This window comes from Pseudoliparis swirei, chromosome 13 (genome assembly GCF_029220125.1).
Source record: "Pseudoliparis swirei isolate HS2019 ecotype Mariana Trench chromosome 13, NWPU_hadal_v1, whole genome shotgun sequence".
In the NCBI taxonomy this organism is placed as follows: Eukaryota; Metazoa; Chordata; class Actinopteri; order Perciformes; family Liparidae; genus Pseudoliparis; species Pseudoliparis swirei.
Window position 1 is genome coordinate 22,042,121 of NC_079400.1, and position 24,538 is coordinate 22,066,658.

The 24,538-nt window shown below is 50.6% G+C and overlaps 3 protein-coding genes and 1 pseudogene across 3 annotated transcripts in view; 3 read left to right on the forward strand and 1 right to left on the reverse strand.

The window, feature by feature from the left end:
- LOC130204015 (kinesin-like protein KIF20A) overlaps positions 1-16,183 on the reverse strand; it is a 43,354-nt gene extending 27,171 nt beyond the window's left edge. Inside the window, exon 1 of the mRNA XM_056430489.1 lies at positions 15,699-16,183. The gene's annotated coding sequence lies outside the window, so the exon portion shown is untranslated. The remainder of the gene's footprint in view (positions 1-15,698) is intronic.
- LOC130204016 (leukocyte cell-derived chemotaxin-2-like) lies at positions 3,179-4,507 on the forward strand (annotated as a pseudogene).
- A 39-nt stretch (positions 16,184-16,222) lies between the features above and the next one.
- On the forward strand, positions 16,223-20,397 carry bbs1 (Bardet-Biedl syndrome 1). Its single transcript, XM_056429683.1, has 8 exons — positions 16,223-16,275; positions 16,310-16,384; positions 16,679-17,083; positions 17,759-17,941; positions 18,027-18,158; positions 18,368-18,474; positions 19,211-19,331; positions 19,406-20,397. Exons 3-8 carry the CDS (start codon positions 16,700-16,702, stop codon positions 20,234-20,236), a joined length of 1,758 nt encoding a protein of 585 aa, XP_056285658.1. The 5' UTR covers positions 16,223-16,275; positions 16,310-16,384; positions 16,679-16,699; the 3' UTR covers positions 20,237-20,397.
- A 459-nt stretch (positions 20,398-20,856) lies between these two features.
- On the forward strand, positions 20,857-22,212 carry LOC130203488 (leukocyte cell-derived chemotaxin-2-like). Its single transcript, XM_056429686.1, has 4 exons — positions 20,857-20,953; positions 21,122-21,233; positions 21,739-21,890; positions 21,958-22,212. Exons 1-4 carry the CDS (start codon positions 20,929-20,931, stop codon positions 22,122-22,124), a joined length of 456 nt encoding a protein of 151 aa, XP_056285661.1. The 5' UTR covers positions 20,857-20,928; the 3' UTR covers positions 22,125-22,212.
- The last annotated feature ends 2,326 nt before the right edge of the window (positions 22,213-24,538 follow it).

The window sequence follows — 24,538 nt, forward strand, 5'->3', positions numbered from 1 at the left end:
TGGGTCAGTGACTGTGGGTCAGTGACTATGGGTCAGTGTCTGTGGGTCAGTGACTGGGGTCAGGGTGTCTGTGGGTCAGTGTCTGGGGTCAGTGTCTGTGGGTCGGGTCAGGCGTCTGTGGGTCAGTGTCTGTGGGTCAGTGACTGTGGGTCAGTGACTGTGGGTCAGTGACTGTATGGGTCAGTGGCTGTGGGCCGCGTCTGTGGGTCAGTGTCTGTGGGTCAGTGACTGTGGGTCAGTGACTGTGACTATGGGTCCCAGTGACTATGGGTCAGTTCGTGGGTCAGTGTCTGTGGGTCAGTGTCTGTGGGTCAGTGTCTGTGGGTCAGTGACTATCTGTGGGTCAGTGACGGGTCAGTGTCTGTGGGTCAGTGACTGTGGGTCAGTGTCTGTGGGTCAGTGACTATGGGTCAGTGACCATGGTCAGTGTCTGTGGGTCTGACTGTGGGTCAGTGACTGTGGGTCAGTGTCTGTGGGTCCAGTGTCTGTGGGTCAGTGACTGTGGGTCAGTGACTATATGGGTCAGTGTCTGTGGGTCAGTGACTGTGGTCAGTGACTGTGGGTCCAGTGTCTGTGGGTCGGTGACTGTGGGTCAGTGGCTGTGGGTCGAGTGACTGTGGATCCAGTGTCTGTGGGTCAGTGTCTGTGGGTCCAGTGATCTGTGGGTCAGTGTCTGTGGGTGGTGACTGTGCAGGTTACCCCTAGGAGTGGCACTATGGGTCAGTGACTGGCCATTCAGTGACTGTGGGTCAGTGACTGGGGTCAGTTTCAATGTGGGTCAGGTTCTGTGGTCAGTGTCCTGTGGCAAGATCAGTGACTGAGGTCAGTGCTGTAGCGTCACGTGTACTGTGGTCAGGGCTGTGGAGTCAGTGACGTGGACTCACGACTTTGGGTCTTAGTTCGCTGGTCACGTGACTGTGGTCATGCTGAACTGGGAGTGCTTGGGTCAGTTTCTGTGGGTCAGGCTGGGTCAGTGACTTGGGGTCAGTAAACTGTGGGTCAGTGACTGTGGGCGGTCTGGGGTCAGTGACTGGGGTCAAATACTGGTGGGTCAGTGTTTTTTCAGTGACTGTGGGTCATGTCTTGGGTCAGTGACTGTGGTCAGACTTGGTCATGTTGTGGGCATACTGTTCATGCTCGTGGTCAGTGTCCTGTGGTCAGTCTTGGTCAGTGCTGTGGTCAGTACTGTGGGTCATTGTTGTGGGTAGTGGCTGTGGGTCATGTCTGTGGGTCAGTGTCTGTGGGTCAGTCTGTGGGTCAGTGACTGTTCATGCTGTGGTATGTATTTCATACTTGGGTCATTCTGTGGCGCAGTGGCGGGTCGTGACTTGGGTCAGTTCTTTTTGGGTCAGTGACTTGGGCAGTGTCTGTGGGTCATTGTGGTCAGTACTTGGCAGTGACTTGGTCATGTCTGTGGGTATGACGTGGGTCAGTGAAAGTGGGTCAGTCTGTGGGCAGTGAAAATGTGGGTCAGTGATGTTCAGTACTGTGGCAGTGTTGTGGTCAGTGGGAACAGTGTCCAATCAGGTTTCTGGAGGTCAAGTGCCTGTCTCACTTTAGGAACAGGATGATGTTGTAGTGCACTGTCAATTAGATAAAGTCTTAATCAAAAGGTTGGATGGCTTCAATCCGCCCCAAACGATTCCTCAGCAAACTTGGCTTGTAAGGCTTGCAGCCCAAAAATTCGAATGACCCGCAAGCTTCGAGGTCTCACCTTGAGGTGCAGATGTCTTATTCACCGCATAACAAATCATTCCTCACCTTTAAAAAATTGGTTTTTTTTTGAAAACAGGGGTTTTTTAAATCCCCCAAACAATTGTTTCGCCCCCGCAATCCACGCCGGTTTGGATGGGATGGAAAAAAAATATTTATAAAAAAATAGTCCCCCCGGCCAATTTTCGGGATGCCGGTGTTCATTTTTTAAAAATATGGTTTTCCCTTGGGGGTTTTGTTTCCTTTAAAATTTGGGGGGGTCGCCCCTTTTTTCCGTTTAATTACAAACATTTTCGGAGTTTCCCAAGCCCCCATAACCATTTTTCGGCGATTTTGGTTTTTTAGTGGGCGTTGCTTCAAAAGCACAAAAAATTTTTAAATTTAAAAAAAATAAAAAAGTCCCCGAAACCCCGTTTCATTCGTAAAGGGAAAATAAACTGAAAAACCCAAAATTTGCGCCGACAATTTGTAAACTTTTGAAAATTTAAAAAATTCGGGCACATTTTTTTTAAAAAATTTGGGGGAGATCTAAAAATGTTACCCGGGAAAAACACTTGAAACATGTTTTGGAATGTTGTTTGTACAAAGCCCCCCAAAAAGAAACAAAAAAAAGGAAAAAACATGGTTTGAAAACCGAAATTTAAAAAGGGCCCGCAAAAAGCCGAAAGGGGGTATGGGAAAATTTTCCCCCTTCAAAACAAGTAACAATTGTAAAGGGTTTGAAAAGCCAAAAATGTAATTATTTACCATTGACAAGGAAAGATTTAATTCCAATAGCAATATTTTTAAGTTCAGAACAAAAATTTTTTTTAAATTTTATTGACTAAATTCAAATTTTTAGGAAAAAGGCAATTATTTTGCTTTCCTTTCCAAGCGGGAAAATTTTAAAGGAAAAAACAAGTCTGTCCGTCAGCTTCCTGTACGACGAGAGCCTCTACCGGATGAGGAGCCCCTACCTGAGGATCCCCCTGCTGGTGCCCGGGCTCATCTACCCCGTCGAGACCTTTGTGGAGTGCACCAGCGACAAGGGCATCTCTGACATCATCAAGGTGTTCGTCCTGCACGAGGGGCGGAGCTCCCCGCTGCTGACCGCGCACATCAACATGCCCGTCAGCGAGGGACTGACCCTCAACTGACCCCACGCCGCTTCAACTCCATTCATCAAAGACTCATTGTAGGATTCTCTCTCAGGGATTACAATCACGTAGTCTGTCATATTATTTATTGGTTCTTTGTATGTTATTGTTATGTTATGTATATTGTGTGTCCTGTGTGATGCAGAGTGAGTGAATATTGATGTACACAGTGAGACTTATTGATCACAGATCTGATCGGTTATCGGTTTGTAAAGAAATATATTCTGAATGTATTTTAAATGAATATAACAATGGATAAAGGTTGTTTCTTTTGAAATAAAAGTTACATTTAAACCCAAATAAATATGTATGTATTATTAATGTCGGAGATGAGTTCCCTCCGTAAGATCAAAGGTCAGGGAGGTCAGATTGTGAAGGCCTCTGAGGGGAGGTTAGGATTCTAACCCACAGTCAGTGTGATGCATTCAGGGACCTACAGTCAGTGTGGTGCATTCAGGGACCCACAGTCAGTGTGGTGCATTCAGGCACCCACAGTCAGTGTTCTGAGGTTCTGTACCTGTGGTTCTCTCTCTGATGATGTTCCTGATCGTGAGTTCATGTGAGGACAGGTAAACAGCTGCTGTTTGCTCATCTTCATCCTCCTCCTCCTCTGGTGGACTTTCCTCCTCCTCCTCTGGTGGGCTCCTCGTCAGCTCCTATAAAGCGAGGAGCAGACGCTCTTCATCAAACCTTCAAGATGAAGCACTTCGTCGTTTTGTTGGGTGAGAAACGGAACAGCTGATGATGCAATGACCAGGAGCCAATCAAGAGCTCTCAACCACTTCTTAATGACCCCGATGGGGTCCTCACTGTGAAGTAAATGTCAGGATTCAAAACATCGAGTTGAAGTGAGTATCCAGAATAATGTGTGTGTGTGTGTGTGTGTGTGTGCAGCTGTGCTGTGTGTGTGTGGCGCGGTGAGGTTCGGGCAGCTCTGCAGTGGAAACCCTTTGAACATCAGACACCGCCACAGGCCACGAGCGGACACCGGGACACCCGCCCGGTGGACAGAGGAACGCCAGCGCAACCAGTCACCAGGTAGACACCCGACGCACCTGACGCCAACGGCCAGCAGACACCAGCGGACACCCCCGTCTCCGGGCCCTGACACCGGACACCACAAACCCTGGACACCAGTAGACGCCCGGCAGACGCCCGGCGTCCACCCAGTGGACACCCAGTGGACACCGGTACGCCAGTGGGCCACACCAGCGCCCGGCGCGCCAGCGTCCCAGTGAACACCCAGTAGACACCAGTGGTCTACGCCTGCCCGGCCCTAGAGGGCAGAAAACACCAGGGCCTGGACATCCGGTGCAGGGATGGCGCCACGGTCTACGCCCCGTTTGATGTGACCCTCCACGGAAAGGTCACTGTGTACACCAACGCCAGCAAGGCAGCCATCAACAGCGGGGTCAACCTGAGGGGTCAAGGTCAGTCCATGCACCTGTAGACTCTATATGGCTCTCAACATGGCGGCTACCTGTCCTCTCCGCTCAGGCCTGTGCTTCAAGCTGTTCTACGTCCGGCCCGACTCCGCCTCCGGCTCGGTGAGGAAACTCTCAGCGTCATGATGCCGATGCAGACGGTGTACCCGGGCATCACCTCACGTCCACGTCCAGATGTGTGACCAGAGCGAACCCCATCTCCACTCTATCTGATGCCCCTTCAGGACCTCTGTAACTTCCTGTTTGTCCACACTGACGCTTTAGAGGAACCTCATCTCCTTCCTCTATCTCTACTTAGAGGAACCTCATCTCCTTCCTCTATCTCTTATTCATCACCAACATCTCCTTCCTCTATCGTGTAACAACCACCAGAGAACCTCATCTCCTTCCTCTATCTCTAAGGCTCCTACACAGGAACCTCATCTCCTTCCTCTATCTCTAAGGCTCCTACAGAGGAACCTCATCTCCTTCCTCTATCTCTAAGGCTCCTAGAGGAACCTCATCCTCTATCTCCTAGAGGAACCTCATCTCTATCTCTAAGGCTCCTAGAGGAACCTCATCTCCTTCCTCTATCTCTAAGGCTCCTACACAGGAACCTCATCTCCTTCCTCTATCTCTAAGGCTCCTAGAGGAACCTCATCTCCTTGCTCTATCTCTAAGGCAAGATCATCGCCAGCGTCATCACGGAGATCATCGCGACGTCATGGCGAGATCATCACGGCGTCATCCACGAGATCATCCACGACATCGCCGGCGAGATCATCATAGCGGCATCACAAAGATCATCACGGCGCCATCACGAGATCATGCACGTCATCTGCGAGATCATCTTGCCATCACGAGATCATCACGTCATCACGAGATCATCACGCCATATGGCGAGATCATCACGACGTCATCACGAGATCATCACGACATCATCGCGAGATCATCATGACGTCATCACGAGATCATCATGACGTCATCACGAGATCATCATGACGTCATCACGAGATCATCACGACGTCATCACGAGATCATCATGACATCATCACGAGGTCATCACGAGATCATCATGACGTCATCGCGATGACGTCGCGATGGCGGTAAGCGATACGACAGGCGACCGACACACATGTCACCGCGGTGGCGATCACCACTAGCCACGCTGAAAGGAACATCCAGTCTTACTCGCTGATGCCGAGGACTCTGGGAACACCAACGTCCTCCACCCGCAGGATCCTGATGGAGAAGATGCTGTGGCTGCAGAGACAGAGACCCCCAAAGACCATGAGACCCCCAGAGACCCCCAGAGACCAGCAGAGACCCCCAGAGACCAGCAGACGTAAAGAGGAGCAGCTTACCTCCTGCTGGACTGGTGGTTCAGTCTGGTGGAGGAGAAGCTCTGAACCTTCCTCCCCGATCTTCATCACTCCTGTGAGCCTCGTCAGAGCTGCTGACCTGGAGCCAGCGCCCAGGTCTACAACAATACACTGCGTTAGTATACACATCATACACACATTACAACACACAACCCACGTTGGTCGCTGTTACCTTTGTTGGAAGGAGTTTCCTTTGGCGTCCTGAGACAGACGCAGCACCTGTCCTCTTGTGGTGTCTGGGACAGCCTGATCACCAATCAATTCATCAATCAAAATCAATCAATCAATCCACACAAAACACACGTTACCTGCTCCAGCAGATCGTGGATATTGTCGTTAGTAGATCTCTGAGAGGAGACCCAGACAGAGAAGCGGGGCGCTGGCGCTGGACGTCCAGACCGTCAGGGCGAGCTGTCGAGGCTCAGAGCTGCTGCTCATGCTGCTGTCAGAAGAGCCTACAGGAACACACACATTCTGGTCTTTAGCCGTTGTAGGGTCCAAAAGGGTTCTATTTGGGCACTTGTGAGGACCAACAGTCAGAATAAGCGATCAGGTCTGATGAAGAGTGAATCTTGTGGGTTGTTTGGTATTTCATGAATGGAAAAACACATATTTATATATATGTATATACACACTATACTTCTAACTGATTTTTAATCCAAGTCACTGACCGTCAAGAGAGAAAGTTGATCTGACACTTTCGTCTGACTTCTAGCCGCTCTGCAGAGACAATGAACACAGTATACACACAGTATTACAGATGTACACACAGTATACAAACAGTATTACAGATGTACACAGTATACACAGTATTTATGATCGTACACAGTATACACAGTATGATGCATTACACGATCATACAGTATTTACTGATCATGCAATGCATTTTTAGTCATACAGTAGTACTGATCATACACACAGTCTCATACACACAGTCGTCCAGCACAGTCATACAGTCGTACACAGTCATAGTAGTACAGTCATACACGGTGGCACACAGTCATGATCGTGCGCGGTCATATAGTCGTGCGCACGGTACACACAGTCGTACACGGTAAATGTTACTGATCTCGTACCTGATTATACACACATCGTACACACGATGCAGTACCTTGATCGTACACACAGTCATAATTACATGTGCGTACACATGATCGTCATTGGCACAGTGGTACACAGTGCATACACACATCCTTTTACACAGTACATCCGCTGAGTCGTGCATGTTCGTACAGTCATACAGTCGTAGTCATACATACAGTCATACACAGTCATACACACAGTGTTTTTACAGTCATGCGCAGTCATATACATCAGTCATACAGTCATTGCAGTCAGTGCATTATGCAGTACACACAGTGTCATACAGTCGTACGCAGTCATACAGTAGTAGTCGTACACCCAGTCATACGCACAGTCATACAGTCGTACGCACATTCATACACAGTCGTACACAGTCATAGTAAATGCACAGTCATATGAGTAAAGTCTACTTTGATATTTTTGATCATAAAGTCGTACACAGATGCGTAAACACAGTCATAAAATTATGCATACATTAAATTTTTACAGTCATACGATCCGGACGCTGATCATTACATACAGTCATTTTGATCATACATACATACACAGTCCTTCTAGTCGTCGCACACTTTCATTACAGTCATACAGTCGTACACACAGTCATACGTTCGTGCATTATCTTGATAGTACACACGGTCATAAAGGATATGCGCATCGTACGGTAATCTCTTACAGTCATGAAATGCGCGATCATGCATGATGTACACATTCATAAAATTACAATGCGCTTCATCGCACAGATCATACCAGTCGGTACAGCATTCATACACAGTCGTGCACAGTCATACACACAGTCACCAAGAGTAAATGCGCACAGTGGGTACACAGTCATCTAGCACAGTCATAAAGTTGTGCGGCACAGTAGGTACAGTCATACAGTCGGACGCTGATCCTTACACAGTGGCACAGTCATGCAGTCGGACGCAGTCCATACATACATACTGCAGTCATAAAGTGCGTGCACAGTGCGCACCACTGCAGTCGTACACAAGTCATCGCTTGAGTGTCACACACAGCGATCAGCACAGTCGTAGCACAGTCATACAGTGGTACACAGTCATTTTAAGTCATACAGTCCGGACAGTCGATGCGTACCTGAGTCATAATCGTACACACAGTATTACAGTCATCACGCACAGTCATGCACATAACAGTCGTACGCACAGTAAGTACTGATCATACCTCTGGCCTCCTTAAACTTGGCCTCAGCAGGCTACAGTCTTGCTGCTGGCCACGGCAGCCAGCTAGTAAATTAGGCGATACGTACACAGTCATCGCACAGTGAAGTCTCTGCAGCTGGGTCACTGTTCCCGTACAGGCGGCAGTCAATACTGTTAAGGTCACTGACAGAGATCTGGGCAACAGACCGAGTCATGGTCGGACCTGAGACAGACACACAGAAGGTCAGTCTTAAAGATAGAGGGACCTGAGACACCACAGAAGGGTCTTTAGGAGGGACCTGAGACACCACAGAAGTCTTTAGAGGGACACTGAGACAGACACCACAGAAGGTCTTTGGGGACCTGAGACACCCACAGAAGGTCTTTAGAGGACCTGAAGACACCATGAGATCCGAAGTTCTCTTCCACACAATAAAGGGTTTCAGTCCTCTTGTAAACTGTGGAGCAGTGAGACAGGCAGACAGGCAGACAGGCAGGCAGACAGGCAGGCAGACAGTGCAGTGCAGACAGTCGCTGAAAGTTTCTGGGAATGTGAAGGATTTCCAGCATTGGTGACTCGTGCGTGAACACCAGACAGTTTCCTCAGATTAGAACATCACCCGGACCAAACCATTGACTGAACCCTCAAAACCTTTCTTCTGTTGGCCTCCGGATCAAAGAACCTGCACAACACAAAGACCCATTAAACACACAGACAGGTGATGTCCTCATGGACAGACAGACGGGTGATGTTAAGCTACTACTGTGTGAAGGTGAACCTCTGTTGCCGTTTGTGGGAGGGACTTGTCGCTCTGCCGGTTTGAGTGACAGTTCCTGGGAGCCGTCAGGACCACAGTGTTGGGTCCCTCGATGGTCACACAGTCCTGGAGGAGAGAGCTGGTCACTACCAATCAATTGTACATTATCAATCAATATTTCTCAAGACCAATCAATATTACTCATGCTTTTCTCATGTTCATCAGTGTGAATATATAAACAGAATGAACACACACACACACACACACCTGGGCCTCCCGGGTGAGGTCCTCTGCTGCGGTGAATGAGTGAATCCTCAGATACACCTGAAGGTTTCTCAGACTGAGCAGCGTCCTGATGAGACACAACAACAACACCTGTCAGGCTGTCACCATAACAGCGTCCTTCTGACTCTAGCACTTCAGACGGACAGAGGAGGAAGCATAACATGTAACTAACTCAAGTACTTCAATGTCCCTCTCCTTTCAACTTTTATTAAATACATTTAGTTTCTTTATATTCAGATTGTTGTTGAACTAAATATATAATAACGATGAAGTACTATTACAGATTAAACTACCAGCAGCCTGTAAAGAAACTTTACACTGTAGTACTGCTTCTGCACACAGATAGATGGATGGATAGATGGATGGATAGATGGATAGATGGATAGATGGATGGATGGATAGATAGATGGAAAGATAGATGGATGGATGGATAGATGGATGGATGGATAGATGGAAAGATAGATGGATGGATGGATAGATAGATGGAAAGATAGATGGATGGATGGATAGATAGATGGATGGATGGATAGATGAATAGATAGATGGATGGATGGATAGATAGATGGAAAGATAGATGGATGGATAGATGGAAAGATAGATGGATGGATGGATAGATGAATAGATAGATGGATGGATGGATAGATAGATGGAAAGATAGATGGATGGATAGATGGAAAGATAGATGGATGGATGGATGGATAGATAGATGGATAGATGGATGGATAGATGATATTCAGATAGATGGATGGATAGATAGATGGAAAGATAGATGGATGGATGGATAGATAGATGGATGGATGGATAGATGGAAAGATAGATGGATGGATGGATAGATGGAAAGATAGATGGATGGATAGATGGATAGATAGGCTGAAACAATGAATCAATCAAATCTATTTTTAAAATAGTTGATAATGAATTTCATTATCGAATTGTTTGTTTACGAGACAGAGAGACAGACAGGGAGACAGACAGAGAGAGAGACAGAGAGACAGACAGAGAGACAGACAGAGACAGACAGAGAGAGACAGAGAGACAGACAGAGAGAGAGACAGAGACAGAGAGACAGAGAGAGAGAGAGAGACAGACAGAGAGAGAGACAGAGAGAGACAGAGAGACAGAGAGAGACAGACAGAGAGAGACAGAGAGAGACAGAGAGAGAGACAGAGAGCAGACAGAGACAGAGACAGAGACATTAAGAGAGATTGCAGACAGAGAGACAGAGAGAGAGAGAAGACGAGCAGAGAGAGACAGAGAGACAGAGCAGAAGCAGAACCCAGAGAGAGACATTTACAGAGAGAGAGACAGACAGACAGAGAATAGATGACAGACAGAGAGAGACAGACAGAGAGACGCACAGAAGAGAGACAGACAGACAGACAGAGAAGCAGAGAGAGAGACAGAGATGAGAGAGAAGACAGACGAAGAGAGAGAGAGAGAGAGAGAGAGACAGAGAGACAGAGAGAGAGAGGAGCAGACAGAGAGAGACAGACAGACGGAGAGAGAGACACAGAGAGAGAGACAGAGAGAGAGACACACAGACAGAGAGAGAGAGAGACAGAGAGACAGACAGACAGAGAGAGAGACAGACACAGACAGACAGACAGACAGAGAGACAGACAGACAGAGAGAAGACGAACCCAGAGAGAGAGAGAGAACAGAGAGAGACAGAGATGGGGAGAGACAGAGGAGGCAGAGAGAGAGACAGACAGACAGAGAGAGACAGACAGACAGACAGAGAAGACGAGAGACAGAGAGAGAGAGAGAGAGAGATAGAGAGAGAGACAGAGAGAGACAGAGAGAGAGGCCAGACAGAGAGAGAGAGGAGAGACAAGAGAGACAGACAGAGAGAGGAGCAGACAGAGACGAACAGACAGGAGACAGACAGAGAGAGAGACGACAGACAGACAGAGAGAGAGAGACAGACAGAGAGACAGAGAAGAGCAGACAGAAGACAGACAAGAGAGACGGGGTATTTACATTGGTATATATATATTATATTTAGAGAGAACGAGCAGAGAAGAGAGAGAGAGAGAGAGAGAGAGACAGGATGGACAGACAGTATTGGTGAGAGAGACAGAGAGAGAGAGAGACAGAGAGAGAGACAGAGAGAGATGAGAGAGACAGACTGTACGTGTAGTGAGCTCCTCCAGCAGAGTCTCTTGATGTGATCACCAGAACCTGTCTGACTCTTTCCGGGTTCCCACCGAGACACGACTCCATCATTCTGTCAACACAAACAGCATCAACACAGGGAGCTATATTACTGTAACACAGGGAGCTATATTACTGTAACACAGGGAGCTATATTACTGTAACACAGGGAGCTATATTACTGTAACACAGGGAGCTATATTACTGTAACACAGGGAGCTATATTACTGTAACACAGGGAGCTATATTACTGTAACACAGGGAGCTATGGGTCAGTGACTGTGGGTCAGTGACTGTGGGTCAGTGACTGTGGGGTCAGCATCGTGGGTCAGTGACTGTGGGTCAGTGACTATGAGTCAGTGACTGTGGGTCAGTGACTGTGGGTCAGTGACTGTGGGTCAGTGACTATGAGTCAGTGACTGTGGGTCAGTGACTGTGGGTCAGTGACTGTGAGTCAGTGACTGTGGGGTCAGTGTCTGTGGGTCAGCAGACCGTGGCCGTCAGTGACTGTGGGTCAGTGTCTGTGGGTCAGTGACTGTGGGTCAGTGACTGTGAGTCAGTGACTGTGAGTCAGTGTCTGTGGGTCAGTGACTGTGGGTCAGTGACCAGTCAGTGACCGAGTCAGTGGGTCAGTGACTGTGGGTCAGTGACATGAGTCAGTGACTCGTGGGTCAATGACTGTGGGTCCCGACTGTGGTCAGTGACCGCGGAGTCAGTGACTGTGGGTCAGTGACTGTGGGTCAGTGACTATGAGTCAGTGACTGTGGGTCAGTGTCTGTGGGTCAGTGTCTGTGGGTCAGTGACTGTGGGTCAGTGACTATGAGTCAGTGACTGTGGGTCAGTGGCTGTGGGTCAGTGGCTGTGGGTCAGTGACTGTGGGTCAGTGACTGTGGGTCAGTGGCTGTGGGTCAGTGGCTGTGGGTCAGTGTCTGTGGGTCAGTGACTGTGGGTCAGTGACTGTGGGTCAGTGACTGTGAGTCAGTGACTGTGGGTCAGTGACTGTGGGTCAGTGACTGTGGGTCAGTGTCTGTGGGTCAGTGGCTGTGGGTCAGTGGCTGTGGGTCAGTGACTGTGGGTCAGTGTCTGTGGGTCAGTGTCTGTGGGTCAGTGGCTGTGGGTCAGTGTCTGTGGGTCAGTGACTGTGGGTCAGTGACTGTGGGTCAGTGACTGTGGGTCAGTGACTGTGGGTCAGTGGCTGTGGGTCAGTGACTGTGGGTCAGTGTCTGTGGGTGAGTGACTGTGGGTCAGTGACTGTGGGTCAGTGACTGTGGGTCAGTGTCTGTGGGTCAGTGTCTGTGGGTCAGTGACTGTGGGTCAGTGACTGTGGGTCGTGTCTGTGGGGTCAGTGACTGTGGGTTCAGTGTCTGTGGGTCAGTGGCTGTGGGTCAGTGACTGTGGGTCAGTGACCGTGGGTCCAGTGACTGTGGGTCAGTGACTGTGGGTCAGTGACTCAGGGTCAGTGTCTGTGGGTCAGTGGCTGTGGGTCAGTGTGACTGTGGGTCAGTGACTGTGGGTCAGTGACTGTGGGTCAGTGTCTGTGGGTCAGTGACTGTGGGTCAGTGGCTGTGGGTCAGTGACTGTGGGTGAGTGACTATGGGTCAGTGTCTGTGGGTCAGTGGCTGTGGGTCAGTGACTGTGGGTCAGTGTCTGTGGGTGAGTGACTATGGGTCAGTGACTGTGGGTCAGTGGCTGTGGGTCAGTGACTGTGGGTCAGTGGCTGTGGGTCGACTGATCAGTGGGTCAGTGACTGTGGGTGAGTGACTATGGGTCAGTGTCTGTGGGTCAGTGACTGTGGGTCAGTGACTGTGGGTCAGTGTCTGTGGGTCAGTGACTGTGGGTCAGTGGCTGTGGGTCAGTGACTGTGGGTCAGTGTCTGTGGGTCAGTGGGTAGCAGGTCCGTCTTTCAATCAGGGGGTTGGAGGTTCAATCCCCGCCTTTAGTCGATGTGTCCTTGAGCAAGACGCTTGACCCTGAGTGTCTCCCTGTAGCTGCTCTACGGTGTATCAATGTAACAGGCAGGGCTCTCAAGTCTCACGCATTGAGCGTGAGACTCACGCATTTCGGTCTTATCTCACGCATCTCATACACATATCGAATTCCTCACGCTGAAAAAACCTTCTCTTGGCTATTTAATGCTTGAATGCAGGGGGTGCTCAATATCGCCCGATCAGTTGTTTCCGCTGTAAAGAGCTCCCGGGCGCCGTCTCGCGCGCATTGGGATGGAGCAAAAAAATAGTCACTAAAAAAATAGTCACCCCCCCAGGTCAACAACTCTTTTCGGCTCGATGCCGGTGTTACACCCCTACTGGTTTTCAAACCTACTGGTTTCCCTGCGCGTGCGTTGTGTTCTCTTAACATCTGCGAAAGCGGGCTCTGTCTCGCTCACCAGACGTTCCACATTCACCAAACATATTGCATGGACATGACTTCAAGCCTCCCGCTCATCCATTTGACGATTTCAAGGACGATTGTACAAGGCGTGAGCAAGTGGCATCACAGCCACGTAGGAAGAAATACATTTAATAAAAATAAAAATAAAAGATCGCCCGACCTGGTTTCCGATTCCCTGTTCTCTGTCACAAAATGAGACTGCACCTCCAAGTCGGCATGATCTGCATGCTTTCACGCATCACCGAGATATTAGTTTCAACTCAAGTAATTATATATTCCAACCATTACGTCACATCTTTTGTTTCATGGGATGAAGCCAGTTTGGAGGGGATCTGAAAACAACTGATTACCTTGTTCGGATATTTACACTTTGAAACATGTTTAGCGATGCTTGTTAGCAACGCAACAGCCACACAATACCACAACAACTAATTGACTTCGGACGTAGTATATAATGACGTGACGGTAGCTGTGAACAGAGATTAGAAACATTGCTAACACTGAACAACAGGAAGAATGGAATACTCAGTGAATGTTCCATCTACAGAACAATGTAGAACATATTGCTGGAGCTCTTGGTACATGTCAAGTATCTATTTCACCGCATTGTACAAGTGAACACTACACATCACACATGAAGAAAACACATATTTCTATAAAAGATCGCAACGCAACCTGGTTTCGATCTCTTCAAGCAAAATCTGGCGACTCTATAGCGCAGCAGTCCTATGCACACGCCACTTCAGATATTAACTGCAAGTCAAGTAATTTTATTCATCCATTGGCTGTCACAACTCGTATGCGTCCATGGGAACAGGTTTGGTCGAAAGTAACCTGAAACAATTGGTTACCTTAAGTGGATATTCAAATACTCTCCAAACATGTTTTGTGATGCTTTTATAAATAATATTCAGACATCATTTTGTTGGAAATGTGAAGGAATGCATATTGTTAGTTTGAACTGAAGCAATTTCTTGCAACCATAAGTGGATCCATCGGAAGCTTTCTTGTCTGTTTTTTCCCTTCCGTTTGTTTGTCTGACGAAGTTTCCTTTATACAGATGTTGCTAATTATGTCCTTGCTTGATTGGAATTGTGATTGCAAGATGTGACAGCTGTGCAGCATTTTCTAAACTCTTGAATTATGTCAATACAGTTTATCAATATTATTTTTTGTATCTTAGATGCGATCTTTTATAAAATATGTGTTTCTTCATGTGAGATGTAGTGCTCACTCTGGTACAATCTCGTAAATAGATGTGACATGTGGCTTCAAAGAGCTCCAGCAATATGTTCTACATTGTTCTGTAGATGGAACATTAGTATTCCATTCTTCCTGTTGTTCAGTGTTCGCATGTTTCAATCTCTGTTCACAGAACCATCGTCATTATATACTCGTCACGAAAGTCAATTAGTTGTTGTCGGTATTGTGTGGCTGTTATGTTGCTGCGAACAAGCATCGCTAAACATGTTTCAAAGTGTAAATATCCGAACAAGGTAACCAGTTGTTTCAGATCCCCTCCGCCAAACTGTTCCATGAAACAAAAGATGTGACGTAATGGTTGAATATATCAATTACTTGAGTTGAAACTAATATCTGGTGGCGCAGCGCACAGACTGCGCGGCTTGGAGTGCAGTCTCATTTTGCGTGACAGAGATCGAAACCAGGTCGGGCGATCTTTTTATTTTTATTTTTTATTAAATGTATTTCTTCCTCCGTGGCTGTGATGCACTGCTCACTTATACAATCGTAATCGCCGAAATGGAATTGAACGGAGGCTTGAAGATCTCCAGCAATATGTTTGTGAATGTGTGACGAATCTGGTGAGCGAGACAGAGCCCCGCTGCAGATGTGAAGAGAACACAACGCACGCACGCGCAGGGAAACCAGTAGGTTTGAAAACCAGAAGGGGTGTAACACCGGCGCGCGCAACGGTCAGCTGTATCGGGTGCTGATGGAAATTTCACGCTCGCCTGTCTTCAAAACTTGAGAGCCCTGAACAGGATTGTAAGTCGCTTTGGATAAAAGCGTCAGCTAAATAACATGTAATGTAATGTAAAAAATAACCGAGATAGCAACTAAGCAGCAGCGCACTGGTGCTTTATTATTAGCTACCACGAGCTCACGAACACATCAGGTCTGTTCGCTAACGTCCTGCGAGAACAAAACATTCCGACTGACTCTCTTCAAGTGTTCGACGTGTGCTACTCACTCCTGACGTGTTTTATTCCCCAGGCGACGTGTTTTATTCCCCAGACAGAGAACCAGAAGACATCCGCTTACTTTTAGCTTGGGCTGCTTCTCTACGCGGGTTAGATTTTAACGGAGAGCAGAGGACCAATCAGAGGGCTGGAGCGAGGATACGTCACGCAGGTCTCGGAGACGATATCGCGAGACTATGTGGCTCGAATAAAAAACTTCATAGAATGTGTTTATACATTTATACATACATATATATATATACACATATACATATTGTTATTTTTTTCGTAAACTACAAGTACGCTATAACAGGAAGTGTGTTTTTTAAAGCCAGCTGAAAACTATACGACTTTGTTTTGCCTCCGTATTTCATATGAAAATTATTTGTTGCGCAGTAATGCGTCATTACGTTGTTTAAGTGGTTGTTTGCTAACCGCCATGAAAACACCAAAGAAGAGGAAGAAGTAAACATTGTCGCGGGAGATTGACGTCATCAGCCGGTGACAGAAGAGGATTTGAAGCAGATTTGTTGGATTATCAGATGTTACTTTAACACTGAAACAGTTTCTTTCAACGACGTGTTCAGACAAACTATACAAACAGAGAAGAAGACGGATCAGGCAAACTATACAAACAGAGAAGAAGACGTCAGGCTCCACCGCGAGGAGACGCGGAAAAACGGTTTCCTTGACAACGGTGAGTGCGCGCCATTACTGTTATTGATCAGCAATACTGTCTGTCGGTCTCTATCCTTCTCTCTCTTTCTCTCCTTCTCCCTCTCTCTCTCTCTCTCTCCTTCTCTTTCCCTCCCTCTCTCTCTTTACCTGAGTCCTGGTCCTGGTCCCTGTGAGTTCAGGACCCCTGCCTCTCTCCTTGTCTCTCTCCCTTTACCTGAGTCCTGGTCCTGGTCCCTGTGAGTTCAGGACCCCTGCCTCTCTCCTTGTCTCTCTCCCTTTACCTGAGTCCTGGTCCTGGTCTCTGTGAGTTCAGGACCCCCCGTCTGAGTCCCTGATGTCTCGGGCGGAGCCGGGCGGAGCGGGGGGGCCATGGCTGGACGCTCACTACGACCCGGTGGCCGGGCTGCACAGCTTCTCGTCCTGCGTGGCCCTGGCGGACCTGAGCGGGGACGGGGAGAGCCGGCTGGTGGTGGGGGACCTGGGCTCCGGCGCCCCGGGGGGGGGCATGAAGCTGAAGGTCTACCGGGGCACGGCACTGCTGAGCGAGAGCGCCCTGCTGGACCTGCCCTCCGGCCTGGTGGCCTTCTTCATGGACCTGCACCAGCCCCGCAGCCCCGCCGTGGCCGTGGCCTCGGGGCCCTGCGTCTACGTCTACAAGAACCTGAGGCCCTACTTCAAGTTCACGCTGCCGGGCCTGGAGGTCAACGCCCTGGAGCAGGTGAGTACTGCTACTCATACTTTATGTACCACCAGGTACTGCTACTCATACTTTATGTACCACCAGGTACTGCTACTCATACTTTATGTACCACCAGGTACTGCTACTCATACTTTATGTACCACCAGGTACTGCTACTCATACTTTATGTACCACCAGGTACTGCTACTCATACTTTATATACCACCAGGTACTGCTACTCATACTTTATGTACCACCAGGTACTGCTACTCATACTTTATATACCACCAGGTACTGTGAACTCATACTTTATGTACCACCAGGTACTGCTACTCATACTTTATATACCACCAGGTACTGCTACTCATACTTTATGTACCACCAGGTACTGCTACTCATACTTTATATACCACCAGGTACTGTGAACTCATACTTCAGACAGACAGACACAACACATCCACTTGTATTGACCCGGTGGGTAAATTCCTCTCTGCATTGACCAACTTTAGTTATTCAGGAGCAACTGGGGGTTCAGTGCCTTGCTCAAGGACACCTCGACATGAACTATGGGGTTCAGTGCCTTGCTCAAGGACACTTGGACACGACCGGTGGGGTTGAGCTCCAGCCGACCCCGTTGCTCTTCATTGGGATCCAAAGTTCATAATGTTGTTGACACGACTGCATTGCGACATGACCTGCGCTCTGATTGGTCAGGACGTCTGGCAGCAGGCGAGGGAGGGGCAGATCGACCCCCTGACCCTGAGGGAGATGCTGGAGGGCATCAGGAAGAAGGCCGCCGTCCCGCTGTCCGTGCGCTCGCTCCGCTTCCTGTCCCTGGAGACCGGCGACATGGACGAGTTCGTCCAGCTGCACAAACAGCAGCCAATCAAACGCCAGGTACAAAAGCTCACGACCGCCATTCATCGTAGAACAAGCCCCGCCCCCCTCACTCTGATTGGTCGATCCATCGCCTCTGTTGCAGACCGTCATCACCTGCATCGGGACTCTGAAGAAGAGCACGGCCGATGAGGACGGCGTCAGCTGTCTGGTGATCGGCACGGAGAGCAGCGAGGTCTTCGTCCTGGACCCCGAGGCCTTCATCATCCTCTCCAAGGTACTGCTGCTAGTCTGAGCTGGTCCTGCTGGGAGGAGTCCATTGTGTCTATATCGTCAGTTTCAGTTATCAGCTGGTCTGAGTCCCGGTCCCTGAGTCCCGGTCCCTGAGTCCCGGTCCCTGAGTCCCGGTCCCTGAGTCCCGGTCCCTGAGTCCCGGTCCCTGAGTCTTGATGTATAGAAACACTGACATCTCTTCTTCTGTTGAAGATGTCGCTGCCGGCCCCTCCCACCATGATGGACGTGACTGGTCAGTTCGACGTGGAGTTCCGCATCACGGTGGCATGTCGCAACGGCAACATCTACATCCTGCGCAGGTGAGACTCGCCTGGCTGAAGGAACTCGTCTGGTTGAGAGAACTCGTCTGGTTGAGGGAACTCGTCTGGCTGAGGGAACTCGCCTGGTTGAGGGAACTCGTCTGGTTGAGGGAACTCGCCTGGTTGAGGAACCTGCCTGGCTGAGGGAACCTGCCTGGTTGAGGGAACTCGCCTGGTTGAGGGAACTCGCCTGGTTGAGGGAACTCGTCTGGCTGAGGGAACTCGCCTGGTTGAGGGAACTCGTCTGGTTGAGGGAACTCGTCTGGTTGAGGGAACTCGTCTGGCTGAGGGAACTCGTCTGGCTGAGGGAACTCGTCTGGTTGAGGGAACTCGTCTGGTTGAGGGAACTCGTCTGGCTGAGAGAACTCGTCTGGTTGAGGGAACTCGTCTGGTTGAGGGAACTCGCCTGGTTGAGGGAACTCGTCTGGTTGAGGGAACTCGTCTGGCTGAGAGAACTCGTCTGGTTGAGGGAACTCGCCTGGTTGAGGGAACTCGCCTGGTTGAGGGAACTCGCCTGGTTGAGGGAACTCGCCTGGTTGAGGGAACTCGTCTGGCTGAGAGAACTCGCCTGGTTGAGGGAACTCGCCTGGTTGAGGGAACTCGTCTGGTTGAGGGAACTCGCCTGGTTGAGGGAACTCGTCTGGTTGAGGGAACTCGCCTGGTTGAGGGAACTCGTCTGGTTGAGGGAACTCGTCTGGCCGAGGGAACTCACCTGGCCGATGGCCCTGTCTTTCAGGGAGTCGGACAAACCGAAGTACAGCATCGAGCTGCCGTCTCACCCGGTGGGTCTGGTGAGGGTCGGCAAGAACGTGGTGGTCGGCTGCAGTGATGAGAGCCTGCAGGCCTTCACTCAGAAGGTGAGCTGACGGAGGTGTGAGGAGGTAGCAGGAGGCGTCATGTTCCTCTCCTTCAGCATCTCTCGTGTCCTCAGGGGAAGAAGCTGTGGAAGGCCGTCCTCCCGGCGCCCATCACCAGCATGGCCGCCATGGACCTCCCCACCAGGGGCTTCCAGGCGGTTCTGTTGGGCCTGGCCAACTGCGAGATCCACCTGTACCGGGACAAGAACCTGCTGAGCACCATCAAGACGCCCGACGTGGTAAGCAGCATCTGTTTCGGCCGGTACGGACGCGAGGACGGGACCCTGATCGTGACCACCAAGGGAGGGGGTCTGATGGTGAAGATCCTGAAGAGGACCGCGGCCTTCGACCACCAGGACGGCGCCACCGGGCCGCCGCCGGCCCAGAACGTCCGCCTCAACGTGCCCAAGAAGACCAAGCTGTACGTGGACCAGACGCTGAGGGAGCGCGAGAGCGGGCTGTCCATGCACCGCGCCTTCCAGATGGACCTGAGCCGCCTGCGCCTGACCGCCGCCAAGTCCTACGTGGAGGCCCTGGAGTCCAGCCTGGCGCCGATGTCCTCCAGCCTCACCGAGCCGCTCAAGATGAACGCCGTGGTGCAGGGCCTGGGCCCGGCCTTCAAGCTGACCCTGAACGTCCAGAACACGGCGGCGTGCCGGCCCGTCGCGAACCTGTCCGTCAGCTTCCTGTACGACGAGAGCCTCTACCGGATGAGGAGCCCCTACCTGAGGATCCCCCTGCTGGTGCCCGGGCTCATCTACCCCGTCGAGACCTTTGTGGAGTGCACCAGCGACAAGGGCATCTCTGACATCATCAAGGTGTTCGTCCTGCACGAGGGGCGGAGCTCCCCGCTGCTGACCGCGCACATCAACATGCCCGTCAGCGAGGGACTGACCCTCAACTGACCCCACGCCGCTTCAACTCCATTCATCAAAGACTCATTGTAGGATTCTCTCTCAGGGATTACAATCACGTAGTCTGTCATATTATTTATTGGTTCTTTGTATGTTATTGTTATGTTATGTATATTGTGTGTCCTGTGTGATGCAGAGTGAGTGAATATTGATGTACAGTGAGACTTATTGATCACAGATCTGATCGGTTATCGGTTTGTAAAGAAATATATTCTGAATGTATTTTAAATGAATATAATAATGGATAAAGGTTGTTTCTTTTGAAATAAAGTTACATTTAAACCCAAATAAATATGTATGTATTATTAATGTCGGAGATGAGTTCCTCCGTAAGATCAAAGGTCAGGAGGTCAGATTGTGAAGGCCTCTGAGGGGAGGTTAGGATTCTAACCCACAGTCAGTGTGATGCATCCAGGGACCTACAGTCAGTGTGGTGCATTCAGGGACCCACAGTCAGTGTGGTGCATTCAGGCACCCACAGTCAGTGTTCTGAGGTTCTGTACCTGTGGTTCTCTCTCTGATGATGTTCCTGATCGTGAGTTCATGTGAGGACAGGTAAACAGCTGCTGTTTGCTCATCTTCATCCTCCTCCTCCTCTGGTGGACTTTCCTCCTCCTCCTCTGGTGGGCTCCTCGTCAGCTCCTATAAAGCGAGGAGCAGACGCTCTTCATCAAACCTTCAAGATGAAGCACTTCGTTGTTTTGTTGGGTGAGAAACGGAACAGCTGATGATGCAATGACCAGGAGCCAATCAAGAGCTCTCAACCACTTCTTAATGACCCCGATGGGGTCCTCACTGTGAAGTAAATGTCAGGATTCAAAACATCGAGTTGAAGTGAGTATCCAGAATAATGTGTGTGTGTGTGTGTGTGTGCAGCTGTGCTGTGTGTGTGTGGCGCGGTGAGGTTCGGGCAGCTCTGCAGTGGAAACCCTTTGAACATCAGGAGGACGTCAGACAGCTGGGGACACGGACACCACGGAGCCAGCCGGTAACACTGAGACCTTCTGACGTGTGTGTGTGGTGAACGCCCGGTGGACACCCGGTGAACGCCCGGTGGACACCGTGACACCAGTGAACGCCAGTGGACACCGGTGGACGCCGCAGACGCTTCAGCGGACACCCGGTGGACACCCGGTGGACACCCGGCAGACGCCCGGCAGACGCCCAGCGGACACCCGGCGGACACCCGGTGGACACCCGGCAGACACCCGGCAGACGCCCAGCGGACACCCGGTGGACGCCCGGTGGACACCGGCAGCGGAGCACCGGATACAGACGCCTGGGACACCAGCGGATACCCGGCAGACGCCTAGCGGACGCAGATACCCGTGGACGCCAGTGGGCTCCGGCGTCTGCCCAGTGGACACCCGGTGGACACCCGGTAGACGCCCGGTGGACGCCAGATGAACACCCGGCGGACGCCCGGCAGACGCCCGGCGTCCACCCAGTGGACACCCAGTGGACACCAGGTGAACGCCTGCCCCGTCCTGTAGGGGCAGCAGAGAGCACCAGGGCCTGGACATCCGGTGCAGGGATGGCGCCACGGTCTACGCCCCGTTTGATGTGACCCTCCACGGAAAGGTCACTGTGTACACCAACGCCAGCAAGGCAGCCATCAACAGCGGGGTCAACCTGAGGGGTCAAGGTCAGTCCATGCACCTGTAGACTCTATATGGCTCTCAACATGGCGGCTACCTGTCCTCTCCGCTCAGGCCTGTGCTTCAAGCTGTTCTACGTCCGGCCCGACTCCGCCTCCGGCTCGGTGAGGAAGGGCCGGCGGCTCGGCGTCATGATGCCGATGCAGACGGTGTACCCGGGCATCACCTCGCACGTCCACGTCCAGATGTGTGACCAGAGCGACCCCACGCCCTACTTCTGATGCCCCCTTCAAGGACCTCTGTAACTTCCTGTTTGTCCACACTGACGCTTTTTATTGGCTCATCTGTTATAAAAAAACTTACAGAACAGTTGAGTTTCTTTATTCATCACCAACACACAAAGGCATGTTTTAAATGTGTAACAACCACCAGCTACGAACAACGAGCTACAGGCTACGAGCTACGAGCTACACAGGAACCTCATCTCCTTCCTCTATCTCTAAGGCTCCTACAGAGGAACCTCATCTCCTTCCTCTATCTCTAAGGCCTCAGGAACCTCATCTCCTTCCTCTATCTCTAAGGCAAGCACTGGGAACCTCATCTCCTTCCTCTATCTCTAAGGCTCCTACACAGGAACCTCATCTCCTTGCTCTATCTATAAGGCTCCTAGAGGAACCTCATCTCCTTGCTCTATCTCTAAGGCTCCTGAGGAACCTCATCTCCTTCTCTATCTCTAAGGCCTAGAGGAACCTCATCTCCTCCTCTATCTCTAAGGCTCTAGAGGAACTTCATCTCCTTCCTCTATCTCTAAGGCCCTCAGAGGAACCTCATCTCCTTCCTCTATCTCTAAGGCTCCTAGAGGAACCCCATCTCCTTCCTCTATCTCTAAGGCTCCTAGAGGAACCTCATCTCCTTCCTCTATCTCTAAGGCTCCTAGAGGAACCTCATCTCCTTACTCTATCTCTAAGGCTCTCAAGAGGAACCTCATCTCCTTACTCTATCTCTAAGGCTCCCAGAGGAACCTCATCTCCTTCCTATTCTCAAGGCTCCTAGAGGAACCTCCATCTCCTTCCTGTCTATCTCTAGAGGAACCTCTATATCTCCTTGCTCTATCTCCCAAGGCCTGTAGAGGAACCTCATCTCCTTCCTCTCTATCTCTAAGGCTCCCCACAGAGGAATCCCTCATCTCCTTCCTCTCTCTCTAAGGCTCCTAGGAGGAACCTCCCATCTCCTTACTCTATCTCTAAGGCTCCTAGAGGAACCTCACCTTCCTTACGCTTATCTCCTAAGGTCTCAGAGGAACCCCATCTCCTTCCTTCTATCTCTGTAAGGCTCCTACAGAGGAACCTCATCTCCTTCCTCCTTACTCCCTCTATCTCTAAGGCTCCTAGAGGAACCTCATCTCCTTCCTCTATCTCTAAGTCTCCTACAGAGCTACGTCATCTCCTTCTCTATCTCTAAGTCTCCTCAGGAGGAACTCTCATCTCCACTCTATCTCACGTTGAGTCTCAGGACCAGCAGGTGGACCTTGTCTTGTTTCCTCGGTATCAGCTGATGACTCGTCGGTCAAACAATCTGCTGATCACTTATTGATCTGTAATCTGTGAGCTTTGGCCCTTTGGCCCTTTGGACTCGCGGGGGGAGAGCAGACCTGGGATCAGACCTGGCGGCGCTCGTCCTCGCCCGGGCTGACGGGTCTCCATCATCCGTTTTCACACATTGTGGTCCTGCTCCTGCTGAGCCGGTCCGAGTTCCCACCCAGGGTCCAGAGTCTTCTGTGGCGCAGAGGAAACAGACCTCAGACCAGCGTCCGCTATCAGGCTCAGAGTCCGGGTCCTCCAGGAGACCTGCGTCGCTGAGGACCAGAACCAGAACCACAGAACTACAGGATCAGGACCAGACCAGGACCAGTCCGCCCCTCATGGCGTGCCAGGAAGCTGCGCGGTGGTTTTTCTTGTCTGGAGGCCTCGGGCGGTCCTGTTCGGTCGTCATGACGCGGTGAGCGTGGCGCCGATCTCCTGATGGCCACCAGACCTGCAGATCGCGAGACCGCCCGTCTCTGACCGGGCCGGTTCTGACCATATGAAACCAAAACTGTGGCTGATCTGACTGATCTGAACCAGAACCTCTTCTGGGTCCCTTCCAGGTCCAGAGACCATCCCTCCCGTCCGGAGGACTCTCATTGTGTGGTTCCTGATCAAGGGCCGAGCTGGACTGCACCGCCGCAGAACCTCTGGTCAGCACCCCAGACCCCCAGGGAGACCACAACAACCCAGACCTAGAGACCACACAACAACCCCAGACCCCTTAGGACCTTAAGGAAACAACCTAGACCCATTAGAGACCACAACAACCCTAGACCCCAGAGACTACAACAACCCTAGACCCCAGAGACCACAACAAACTTAGACCCCTCAGAGACCACAACAACCTAGACCCCTAGAGACCACAAACAACCCTAGAGACCCCTTAGAGACCACAACAACCCAGACCCCTATATTCACACAACAACTCCTAGACCCCCTAGAGACTACAACAACCCTAGACCCCTAGAGACCACAACAACCTAGGACCCCTAGAGACACAACAACCCTAGACCCTTAGAGACCACAACAACCCTAGACCCATTAGAGAATATTACAACAACCCAGACCCCTAGGAGACTAATACAACAACCTAGACCCCTTTAGAGACT